Source organism: Falco cherrug, chromosome 1 (assembly GCF_023634085.1).
Source record: "Falco cherrug isolate bFalChe1 chromosome 1, bFalChe1.pri, whole genome shotgun sequence".
In the NCBI taxonomy this organism is placed as follows: domain Eukaryota; kingdom Metazoa; phylum Chordata; class Aves; order Falconiformes; family Falconidae; genus Falco; species Falco cherrug.
This window is the reverse complement of record NC_073697.1, coordinates 57,660,452-57,673,459: the sequence shown is the minus strand read 5'-3', so window position 1 is coordinate 57,673,459 and position 13,008 is coordinate 57,660,452. Positions and strand designations below refer to the sequence as shown.

The 13,008-nt window shown below is 38.8% G+C and overlaps 1 protein-coding gene across 1 annotated transcript in view; it reads left to right on the top strand.

Moving 5' to 3' along the window:
- CORIN (corin, serine peptidase) overlaps positions 1–13,008 on the top strand; it is a 149,296-nt gene that overhangs the window by 68,960 nt on the left and 67,328 nt on the right. The window contains exon 5 of the mRNA XM_055701518.1: positions 7,235–7,416. Coding sequence (XP_055557493.1) covers positions 7,235–7,416 — 182 coding nt within the window. The remainder of the gene's footprint in view (positions 1–7,234; positions 7,417–13,008) is intronic.

Sequence of the window (13,008 nt, the reverse complement as noted above, 5' to 3'; positions counted from 1 at the left end):
TCTGCAAGTGTAACTCTTTAGCTGTCTCTTTTCGTTTGCCACCAGATATGACAACTATTAAGGAATACTTAATTGGATTTGTTATTTTTAGAGGAAAAAATATAAGGTATCTTATATATATGAGACTACTGTGTTCTCATAGACTGCCTGCTCTTTCATGCAATCCATTCAGTACCTCCAGCTTTTTCTTTCTCATTGTATAAACTAGGCTTTTTTCAATCTCTTGGAAAGGGCATTCCTCTTGTGGCTCATCTGTAATTACCAACCCCGTGATAGCAGATCAAATATTCAGGAGTGCATGAGTGAAAAGTAGCTTTCTGCACTAGCTGTGAATCCTTATACTCGGTCCCTCCAGGGCAGATGAGTGGGCATCTACCAGCAATTTGACCAATTAATAGTAGGCCTTAATCCTGTGTAAACAGCTGGAGCCATTCTTCAGTGTCCCACCTCCGAGGAACTGAGCCACTGCTGCCTTTTGCCAGGATCACCTCTGAGGCCTTTTTTCTCCTTTAAGGTGTTAGGTGTTTCTCAGACTGTGGGTTCTGTGTAGTCCTTTTACAGGTTAATTATGCATATCTGTACTTATACAGAGCAACCTGCTTCAAGAACACAGCACATGCCTTTGAGCTAAAAACAAAGTGGGAAGTCAGAAACATATGTGCAGCTAGCTCTACATTCAGTGCTACAAAGCACTGCATGCAGTTGAGGTGCCTTCCCTAAATGCTGCTATACGGATTCAACATAATTTTGTCAAGTGAAATAGCTACAAAAATCTAAAATAATCTGTCTTCTCAGATTTTATTACCATGTAAAGAAGCCAATTTCAGATTTAAACCCATCTCTGGAGACAAAATAAAAAAAGAAAATACAATCTTTCCAAACAGTTGCAAGATAAAGGTGAAAACTGAACAATGAAAGACAGAAATACATGATTTTCTTGATGTGAAAATAAAACCTTAAGCAGCCCATATATTTACAAATATGTGAATCAGAAACTAATACTGAGATTTTTATGTTTGCCTCATATAGCTCTATTCAGTGACTGAATATGCTGCTCTGCAAGTTGGAGGATTGTGAGAGGGTACAGAGAAAGATTTCACAAGAACTCTAAAAAGCTGTAGTCCTGGGTGTGGTGTTTGCTCTACTGTAGAAACTTCCTTCTGTGACATTTATATTCTGTGGAAGTTTTTATTGTTAGAAAATCCTGGAAAGTATTAATGACAATTAGAACTAACAATGGCTGGTGTGTCAGCTTGTCACTTCAACTTGTTTGGTTTCAGGACTGTAGAAACACAAAGGATAATCTCAGTTTTCTTCTTTCCATAATTTTCACATTTCATGGGTTTTCCAGTGTATCCTCATCCTCACACCAGCAGTCTCTCACAGTTTTATTACCTGTTCCTTTATTCTGCTTCAGACCTTAGATCTACCATCATTCTTAGAATGTGTGTGTATGACTGCTACAGTGGGTTACCCAACAGTGCTCTATAGCAGGGCTGTAGTATGATTAATACTCCGATAGCTGTGCCAGTTTAAAAGTTTCCTTAAACAGATTTGGATGAAAAATTAATCCAGCAAAATACCCTACAGTTGTTTTTAACTTGGCTCAATACAGCTTACTGTGCAGCCACAGAAACAGTTATCCTGGAACAACTGAAGGGATGGAGTTGGGGAAACATCAGTAATGAGGACCAGCAGTAGCTGTAAATGTTAATCGGTCTGCCTTCAGTCAGGTTGTCTACTGAACTGCAAATGTGACATTTAGCCAGAACAGGTGTGGCCAACAGTTGTGAGTCCTAAGCGTGATCTTCCTACTGTATTTTCAGCTCTGATACACCAACTTCATTTACAACCTTTTGCAAGTCATTTACCCTCTATTGTTTTAACCTGTAAAATTGCAATAATGAATTTCTGAATAGGGCTTGGCTGTGGCAGTGTTTTTACCAGTGAAGACACTAAGAAATGCTACAGGAAATAATGAACCTAGATATATAATAGAATTTACTAGGTTGTTGCATGGAGAGGCCCTGTAGGATGGTTAGTTGTATATTTTATTTAATGCGTTTGTCAGCTTTAGCAGTTTCTGCCTCTCCCTTTCCTGACATCTTATGCCTGCTTTGCCTGTATCCCTTTGGAGAGGCCAATTCAGTTGTCAGATGAGAAAAAAGAATATTTTTTTTGGTCATATTACTTTTCAGCTGGATCAGTTACTTGACCTAGCTTACTATACAGCCTACAAATAGTTGTTACTGCAAAACTGAAAGCAGCCCAGAAACAGATGCAGACATTTGGGAACAAGAGCTGCATATGCTGCTGCTGCTTCCAGAAAAGACATACATCACAAGCCATGCCCTCAGTGGCTGCTGAGTTTGAGAGCCAGACCATTGAGCTGCCTTTAACAATTGTTCCTTTAAAAATCTTTTAATTTCTGCAGCGAGAAAAATAGTTGCCTAAAGGATCTTTTCCCTCATTACTGCTTCTTGTAGCATACTCCTTTGATAATTTCTATTACTCAGAATAACCACTTAAGTGACTTACAGAGTCTACTGATGAGCCCTGTGCTTGGTAATGTGATTGCAAAAAAGAGAAGTCCGTATTACAGAAAGAGTAATTTCTGAAAAGAATACCTCTAAAAATGTGAAATGTCTTTAAGTGAGTGATAAGGACTAGATTCATGTAGGATTATAATGGGGCAATTTAAATTCCAATTTAAGTGAACTCTGGGTGATTGGCATGAAGAGGAATTTGGATCACCTGCTCTCAGGAAGTGTGTAGTCTCTTTGGAAGCTTAAAATCAGCTAACATTTTTATAGCATATACTGTATTGTATATGTGTGCTTCATTGATACAAAACTCTTTTGATAAATAGCTTCTCTGAAGTTACCTTATGCAAATTGAAAACTATTTATTCTCTTTACCCTTTAATATACTTTTAAATAAACTATAAATAATATTTTTATTTCTTTTGGTGCCATACAATTCTTAATACTGATATTTCTATGCAGCTGAAATAACTGAAGTATGAACTTTTAAGTGTGGGAAAACCGATCACAGAGTTAAAAATATGTCATATATTTGTTCTTTCAGCAAGAGTTTTTTCCATCAGTATCCTGAATAGCCGAATCACACCCTAATATGTTATAACCTGACGCTGTGCCTGCCACTGGTGTCAAATAAATTATGGTAAGATTGTCATAGATCTGCCATTTTATTTTTAAAATGATTGGTCTCTAAGTAGCTGTAAATTAGACTAATCAAGATGGAGATTTTTAATCACCTTGTCATCCTTCAGTAGATTGTGTGATATGTCCATAGTAAACTTGATCATTATCCAGGAATATTTAATTTATGGAGCACACATCACTGAAACTGGGCCAAATATTGCATTAATTGCTGGATAATCCTATGTTTTCTGATTTTTCAGAGCTTCTCTAGAGATTGCAAATTCTTCTTGGCTTATTTAATCACTATGCAGTTATTTTTTAGAAGCCTAGTAATTTCTAAGTTATTCTTGTGCAGTGTCCATCTGTGGTGGTTTGGCCTTGTCTAGAGGCCAGGTGCCCACCAAAGCTTCTCTATCACTCCCCTCCTCAGCTGGACAGAGGAAAGAAAATATAATGAAAGGCTCATAGGTCGAGATAAGGGCAGGGAGATCACTTGGTAATTACTGTCACGAGCAAACAGACATGACTTGGAGAAAATGTATTTATTGCCAATCAAATCAGACTAGGATAATGAAAAATATAAAACCTAAATCTTAAAACAGCTTCCCCGCATCCCTCCCTTCTTCCCAGTCTTAACTTTACAATTGCTTTTCTCTATCTCCTCCCCACAAGTGGCACAGAGGAATGGGGAATAGGGGTTGCAGTCAGTTCATCACATGTTGTCTCTGCTGTTCCTTCCCTCAGTGCGAGGACTACTCACACTATTCCCCTGCTCCAGCATGGGGTCCCTCCCATGAGAGACAGTCCTCCACAAACTTCTCACACATGAGTCCTTCCCATGGGCTACCATTATTCATGAACTGCTCCAGCATGGGGTCCCCCATATGGTCACAAGTCCTACCAGCAAAACTGCTCCAGCCCGGGCTCCTCTCTCCATGGGTTGACAGGACCGGCCAGGAGCCTGCTCCAGGGGTCACAGCTGCCTTTGGGCATCCACCTGCTCTGGTGTGGGGTCCTTCTTGGGCTGCAGGTGGATATCTGCTCTACCATTGACCTCCACAGGCTGCAGGGGCACAGGCTGCCTCACCCTGGTCTTCACCACAGGCTGCAGGTGAATCTCTGCTCCAGTGCCTTCTCCTCCTCCTTCACTGACTGAGTGTCTGCAGAGTTATTGCTCTCACATATTTTCACTTCTCTCTCTCTGGCTGCATTTGTGCAGGTTTTTTTCTGCTTCTTAAATATACTATCCCAGAGGCACTACCACCAAGCTGACGGGCTTGGTCTTGACCAGTGGCAGGTCGGTCTTGGAGCTGGCTCTATTGGACATATGGGAAGCTTCTGGCAGCTTCTCACAGAAGCCACCCCTGTAGCCCCCCCACTACCAAAACCTTGCCACAAACCCCAATACAATATCGAAACATTTACACTGCACTGTAATATTCAAATGGTGGACTTCATAAGCTGAACAAATGAGGTGAACGTTCTATATTTGTGATTTTTTTCATATAGATATACTCAATTTAATATGCAGATGAATATTCAGAAAAAAATACTCATCTAACATTTTAAGAAATTTTTTAACTATTACATGTAAATTTAACTGTGCATAGTTATGTTTTAATATAAGTTTTTACTATTATTTGAAAAATTTCCATTGAAATGAATGATCAGTATGTTGAGAGACCTTTGGAAACAATGAACTATATATTGAACTTTGCTAAAGTTGCACTTGAAGAAATTAGCATACTCTTACTACTATTATCTGATGGCTATATGTCAGGCAATAGCTGCAGTGTGGTGCTTTGGAAATTAGTTTAGGTGGGTCAAGGAGAACAGAGGTCATATCACATACCTCACACTTGTATAAAAGTTCATCTGAGAGTCCTCAAGAACTCTTTGTGTCTTGTTTTGGGTTTTTTTTTTCCAAATAGCAGTCACATTTGTACAAATCATAAGAGCAGTATAAATTTGGTTAGCTGTGGTAAACTCAAGTAGATCTCAGTCATGGACTTATTAATGTCCGTGCTATCTCTTCTCTGGAAAAAAACCAACCACCAAGGCAGCAGAATATACTGCCTTCAAATTACTGCTTGTGATCATCATGTATGCTCCATTGGACTAGTGGGAACCATTTACGATTAACGAGGTAGAATCACTGCTTACATTCCTTTTCACTGTAATGTAATTTTGTAGCATATCATGCGTTTTCCTAAAAAATAAACAAGAAGGTAACTCTACGCATATCAGTATGAGTAAATTAAATGGCTAGCATCCAAAAATAGATCAAGTCAGTACTCCATTTTAGTTATATGGCACCTTATTTCTTACAGATATTTTGGAACTCAAGTGCCTTCTGTAGTAAGAAGTGGCTTTTCTTTTGGCATTTTCTGTATTTAGGAGCCTCTGTTAAACTAGTGGGTCTGCTCATATGAATACCTCTGCCCACGGGTGCTTATGCTAATATAACATTTTAGAAGTAGTAATTAGTTGAAAATGAAAAGCTAAAAAATGTCCAGAAGCCTAAATGAAAGTGACTAGAGACAGTCACTTGCCTTGTCAAATCCCCTTGATTTAGGGAGTTTCTTAGGCTCCAGTCAGGAGGCAGTGATGGCTACTGTAGAGCTCTTGCTGTGCCCTTTGTTTCTTTCCATATCAAAGAGATTCTGTGAAAAACAGGAGTGTTTTAGAACATCTTTATCTGAAGAGCCGTTACAGGTCAGATAGCGAACTTTTAATTTGCTGGTACAATGTGCAGAACTAGTAAATGGCAGCTCTTCCTGTCATCAGGAGGGACCATTTGTTCTTGGTTTTGTACACAGCCAGATATGTGCTTTATGGTGCTGAAATTTTCTGTCTTTCAACATATCACAATCTGGTGGTGAAAATTACTATTTCAAAATACATCTGCTTCTTTCCAAGCAGCAAGTAAGCTGCCAGCTAGGAAGCTGCAAGGAGACAGTTGTAGAGATAAAGGTCCTTGGCTTGTTTCTGAGATTAATTTCAATACTGCAGCACATAAAGTGCATTGTGTCAAAGTCCTTAGCATTAGCTTGAGGATGTATGCCTAAAGATACTTATTTTGAAACAGTGGTTCCAACTGAAGTATGTAATGAACTCAGCAACAAGACTGGCAGCACACTCCTCTTGTTAAGATACTAAGCAGAGAAAAGCAACTGTACTGACTTCAGAATACTTATGCAAATGAATATTTTGCTTTACACACATTTCTTCATGTACCACTGGTAGTCAGGCAGCACTGGCAGCTTTTTATTCCTTGCTTGCAGGGTTTGCTGCCATGTCACATGGTTGCTAATAGTTCTGTGGTTTTCTCTGTTACTGTAAAATGAAACACTAAGTAGGAAACTGTTGAGTACTGTGGACTTTTTCAATTTAGGCCACTGAACATGGAGTTCTAGCCATGTTTTTGGGATGGGCAGGTACAACCAAGAGTCAGACGCAAAGAGAAAGATGATGTGATCTAAGTAATGTACTAGGAAAAAAGATCTTTTCTGTGGCATTATGAATAGTTATGAATGAAGCAAAATTGGATTTGCTATAGCTCAAAAGATTCTGCACTAATTTACATATAAACTGAAAAAAGTGGTGTTGAAAATTTAATCAGGATAAGGGTACAGGAGAAAACATGTTAGATGTGGTATGTGGGATCTCAATGAGGCTTCTATGTGAAGAAGTATAATGAAGTGCATGTTTGCAAATGATATCCAAGATGCAAACCTGAGAAGGAAAGGATGAAGAAGCAAGCTTTCTGCTTTGTGGTGTCACTACACCATTATATTAGTTCCAACTATTGATGAAATCTCAACTTCAGCTTGCACAGAATTGAACTCAGAAACTCTTCTGAGCTTGATTTGGGCTTCAGTTTTAGCCTGAAAGCCAGAGCTGACGTCACCTTCAATGAATAATGAAGATCTGGAACCTTTTTGCTGTAGCTCTGTAGAAGTAAAATTCTTCAAAAGTGTTTCTTGCTACTTTTTTCTCTTTTAAAAAGTTTTCATGGTCCACTAGAGTAATAATCCTTTGTATTTTTGTTCTCTGTCTCTTTTCTCTAGTCGAGGCCTCTTGCCCTGCAGGACATTTTGTGATGCAGCAAAAGAAGGCTGTGAACCGGTCCTGGGTATGGTAAATGCTTCTTGGCCAGAATTCCTGAAGTGTTCTCAATTCCAAAACAAACCTGAAAACGATACCACTACGAGGGTATGCTTCTCACCACATCAAGAAAGAGGAAAGCAGTGTATGTTTCCATTCTTAACTGTTACACTATGTTGATGAGTTCTTATTTAATAATGTATTTTTTATTGTGTAGGAAAAGCTCTGGGATGAAAATATTATTTCTGATTCCGTAATTATGTTCCTTCACATTACTGTGTGAAAGTCAAGTTTGGTTGTAGTTTTGCTGTGCTTTAATTGTTTAGTCTGAATTTTGTCAGACTTGGATTGATTTGAGGCTTTTTTGTTTTGCATCAAAAACTCTGAGCTGTTTCAAGGAAAGAAGGTAGGAAAAAAGTAATATGCTCTTTAAAAACATTCTGCTGATGTTTTCTTTGCTAAGCTTTAGTAAATGCAGATTGTTATCTGAATCAGGAACCTGATACACAGGCCAAATTTCAAGTGTATCTCCTTTTTCCTTGCTGTAAAAGTGAGCCCAGAACTGACTGAGAGGTAAACTCAAAAATTGTGGTTTGTGTATATCCGCTCATAGAATCACAGAATCATTTAGGTTGGAAAAGACCCTTAAGATCATCCAGTCCAACCATTAACTGAGCACTGGCAAGTCTACCATCAAGCCATGTCCCTGAGCACCACATTTGCATGTCCTTTAAATACCTCCAGGGATGGTGACTCAACCACTACCCTGGGGAGCCAGTTCCAGTGCTTGAAAAACCTTTCTGTGAAGAATTTTTTCCTAATATCCCATCTAAGCCTCCCCTGGTGCAACTTGAGGCCGTTTCCTCTTGTCCTGTCACTTGTTACCTGGGAAAAGAGACTCACACCCACCTGCCTACAACTCCCTTCAGGTAGTTGTAGAGAGCCATAAGGTCTCCCCTGAGCTAAACAGGCTAAACATCCCCAGTTCCCTCAGCTGCTCCTCATAGGACTTGTGCTCCAGACCCATCACCAGCTCCGTTGCCCTTCTCTGGACACGCTCCAGCACCTCAGTATCTGTCTTGTTGTGAGGGGCCCAACACTGAACACAGGATTCGAGGTGCGGCCTCACCAGTGCCGAGTGCATGGGAATGATCACTTCCCTAGTGCTACTGGACACACCATTTCTAATACAAGCCAGGGTGCTCTTGGCCTTCTTGCCCCCCTGGTCACGCTGCCGGCTCATATTCAGCTGGTGGTCAACCAACACTTACAGGTCCTTTTCTGCCAGGCAGCTTTCCAACCACTTTCTAAATACAAGGCATTTGCGTTTCCTCAGAGTTGCTGCTCTTTTCTCTAGATCCAAATCTAGGTGAGATCATATCTGAGAGCAGCAAGTCTGACTCTTCTCTCATTGACCCCGTTGCTGGAGTTCTCTTGCTGGCATCTGAGACTTTACTGTTGATATGCATCATCTCATGCACCTAAGTGACAGAGGCTTGTATGGCCCATCTGTGGGTTCTGACTTTGCTAATAACTTCTGGATGACAATAAACAAGCTGAAATGATAAGGTGAAAATTGTTCTTTAGTTTTGTTCAAAAGACCTAAGAAGTTACTCAAAACTACCTTAAAAGGCCAGCGAGGTTATACAGTGTATCTTTGAACGTTAGTTAATGCTACAAGTAAAATTGCTTGTATATCCTGGGTTGTTTCCTTGCACTTTCTGAATATGCATAATGATATGACCTCAAATTAGTGGACCAAATCTTTTTTTGGGGTATGTTTTGAAGGGTCATGAAGTAAAGGAGGCTGTTGTCCATACCTGCCTTCATCTGTGGAAACATTGTAATGGCTGAGATGGGGAAATATATGACGGATTGTGTCTTGTTGAAGACATTTGAATGCCTTCCAGGAAAACTGAACACTATCCAGAAGTCTTTTGTAGGGTTTCTATGGGATTTTCAGCAAGTTACTGTAGTGAAAGCCACTGGGAGCTGTGTTTTAACCATACGATACAAGTATATGCTAAGTATGCCAAAAATTTAGGTCTAATGGATCTCTACAAATGGGAACCATGAACAAGTCATTATAAGAATGTGTATTTCTTTTTCCATGTCTCAAATTCACTTTGTAAAATGAGAATAAAACTGTCCTTTTAGCTCACAGGGATGTGTGTCGATGCCTTTGGTATCATAGTGATGAATATCATAGGAATTAGGAGGACAATAATTTTGTCTTCATGGCAAGTTCAAATAACACATAAGGTAAGAGGCTGTAGCATAAATACATAAGTATGGTAAAGGGTTGTACGCTGAACAATGAGAGTGACTAGCAAATCATTAATTGAGCACACTCATACTGAACACAAAATGAGATACGATTCTGAAAAAGCAACAGAATGTTAGAGACCTGGGTTTCGTGCATGTGTGGTACACAGACATACACAACCACTGTTGTACATATGACATAAATATGCCCATTAAATTTTGACAAATTATAGCTGGCCAAAGTGTTAAAAAGCCCCACCAAACTTTTAGATCAAGCCAGAAGATATTGCTGACTTCTGAAACTTTCATGTTTCAGAATATCTTCTTGCTAATATATATTAAATACTGCTAGAGAAGAAGTCTGTTAGAGCAGTGCCTGGCTGATGATTCTTCCATAATCTGTGTGGCAGGATTTGTATCTATCTGGTAGTAAACTGCAAAAATTACAGAGGTGCACAGTGGAAGCTTACTATTTCTCACTAGGGAAAAATACCTAGAGCCTGTTGTGAGATTCACTGCCCCTACCTGGCAGACTGTGGAGATCCAGGCTGCTTATTGGCAATTCTGACATCCTGTTGTATAAAACAAAAGGCATTTTTAATTTATTTTTTTCGTGAGCTATTGTGCATGATGCTTGGATATGAATAGTTTTCATTTAGAATGACAGACTATAGAGAATATTTTGTCTTTTTATTTCAAAGAATGGTTCTGATGTTATTCCTTTGTGACTGAAAAGGTGAATGCAGATTTACTGGGCTGTTTCTCCTATAGAAATAAATTATGCTGTAGTTGAATATTTCTTTCTGCAATTTGTATTTTTGAAAGAATTTACTTCTCTGAACACAGTAGAACCAAACAGCAGGGGTTGGTTCACCGTTCCAATCCTTTTTTACGTAGTGCTAAGCCCAGAGTGCTATTCACAGTCTTCTCAGGGCTCAGTTCCTAGAAATTGCAAGAGCATGTCCTTGGCATATGGCTACTCATGTCTCAACTTTTTGGTTTCTTTTGGGGACTAATGCCTCCAGATTACATGCAGTGAAACCCTCCCTGCCCACATAAGCCTTGCATATAATTTGTGTGATGATTTAATTCTCTTTTGGGGCTTTAGTTAGTTCTTGTATTTATCAAAAATAAGGTCTGGCTGTTATACCTGCTTGTTTTAGCACAGTATCACACAATCCCAAACAAAATTTTATCTTGATCTCTTCTGTTCGATTGTGACTAAATACTCTATGTCAGGGGTCCTCAAACGTTTTAACCAGGGGCCCAGTGCGCGGATGCAGTGGCAGGCAGCCATCTGCGGCTGCTTGGTTCCCCCCCCAACCCCCCGCGGGGGGGCAGGGGGGTTCTGTAAATAGCGGGGGCTGGATTGAGGACCCTGGGGGGGCGTATCCAGCCCGCGGGCCGTAGTTTGAGGACCACTACTCTATGTCCTCTACATTTTCTGAACTGAAAAATGCCACTCCTCCAAAAAATCCTTGAACTTCACATACCTTTCCAAGCTCTGTTGGAGAATGTATGCTTGACTGATGTTCTAGTTAGAATCCAGAGCATTTATCCTGGGAACAATTACCAACTTTCCTGAAAAATGTTTATTAGTTAGAATTGGGATTATCTAGTGGATAGATACTTGTCCATGTGTCACTGCTGCTATTTATCTCTTTGTCTAGATTTTTCCTCCACAAGCATTGCAAACTGAGTGCACGTTACCATTATGGAGAAACTACTATGACTTACATTTCTGATGTGACTGCCAATACACCGAATGTACTGGAAAATCTGAGCCATGTGCTATTATCGTAAAACCATCCGAGTGTACAGAATGAGTCACAGAGAAAAAGGTGCAGTTCTGTAGACAGGGCTGCATCAGTCAGGTTGATATCCTTTCACACAAGTGACAAGTGAATACCCAGTAAGTGAGAAAATTGGCTACTCTGAAAACAGTTTTAGGAACCCAGCTGCTGAGATCTAAGATGGATGGTTTAACTGGTTTTGCAGTTCTAATGAGTTGTGAGCATGTAAGGGAGTGAGGGGGAAGCATCATCAGTCGTTCATTCCACGTGAATGAAATAATGTGTTCTAGGGGGGGGGAGAAATCTCAAAACCTTCCTGGGGGTGGCTATACATATCTTTCCTCACAGAAATGTTCCAGCTCTTTTTTTCTTTCAGCAGTCACTGTGTTTCTGTTATTTTTATTTGCTTTGGTCAGCCAACATAGTTGATGCTGTTAAAACTGTGGAGAAAAAAAGCACCTTAGCTTGAATGAAAAGTAAAGCAACACAATGAACTGATTTTACGTTAATGTGAAGGTCTCACAAAGCCCTGAAATTAATTTTCAGTTAATTTGAATGGTAAAATGATTTCAAAAGCGGCAGTGATTATGATGCTTCTGCTCTTTATTCAGCAAAAATGTGTAAGGAGGAATATGGAAATGTCAGATAATGTTCACTTTTGTATTATTACTCAAGAGGCATTATGAATGTCTGTTTCTGTATAAAAGTTATGCATAAGAGGCCTGAACTGCACTTCACAGCCATGAAGTTTCTAATAAATACTATTTAAGTTCTATAAAATACATAGTACATTAAAATTTAAATATACCATATAAATTCTATTGCATTGTTATGTTGCATATTATTTGTATCGTTTGTCCTTAAAGGTACACAAAAGTATATGACCTTTTTTTAAGTGAGAAACTGTTTCTAAATAGCTATCACTTATACCAGATATATGAAAGATATCAGTTATACCAGATCATGAAATTATTTTTAATATAGCTTTTTCCAGGAACAAATTTACAGTTTTGTCTTAGGAGATTTTATCTCTCCACAGATTTTTTGCAATGTTTCAAGTATTTAAATTTAAATATATGAAAGTACATTTTTTTCAGATAACTTTTGTTGAAAATTCTCCTGTGATCATATTTTGATTCCTATTGGAGCAAATGTTATGGATTTTAGTCCTGACTCAGCTTTAACAGAGACATTAATTTACTTTATGTGTATTCAAGTTAGTTTCTTTAAAAGTATTGCTCTTTGGTTTTTTTCTGAACAATATAACAAAGTAACTTTATCTAACAATGTAACTTTACATGCTGTAATGGTTTCTGGGTATTCTAATAATTCCTATATACTATGAATGAATATGCCTTCCTATTAGTAGTCAAACTAAATCTGTAATGAATAAAAAAGCGGAATCATGAAAAGGAATGAAAATAAGTAAGTATGTGTATGTCACACATGACATTATCAGTCGCATTAAGTTATAAGTAAACCAGAACTTTTCTGTTCTCTAAGACAAATCTTTGTGAACTTTTTACTCACTAGTTATTGCAGCCGTTCTTCAGTTGGACACAGTCTGTTAATTTTGTCCGGTTAGAAAGTTAAAGTAGTTGGTGAGCAGGAAAACCGTTGCTGATAACCTGGATAATCTGCCTTCTGGGCAAAACCATAGAAATTAGTTATTGTACATG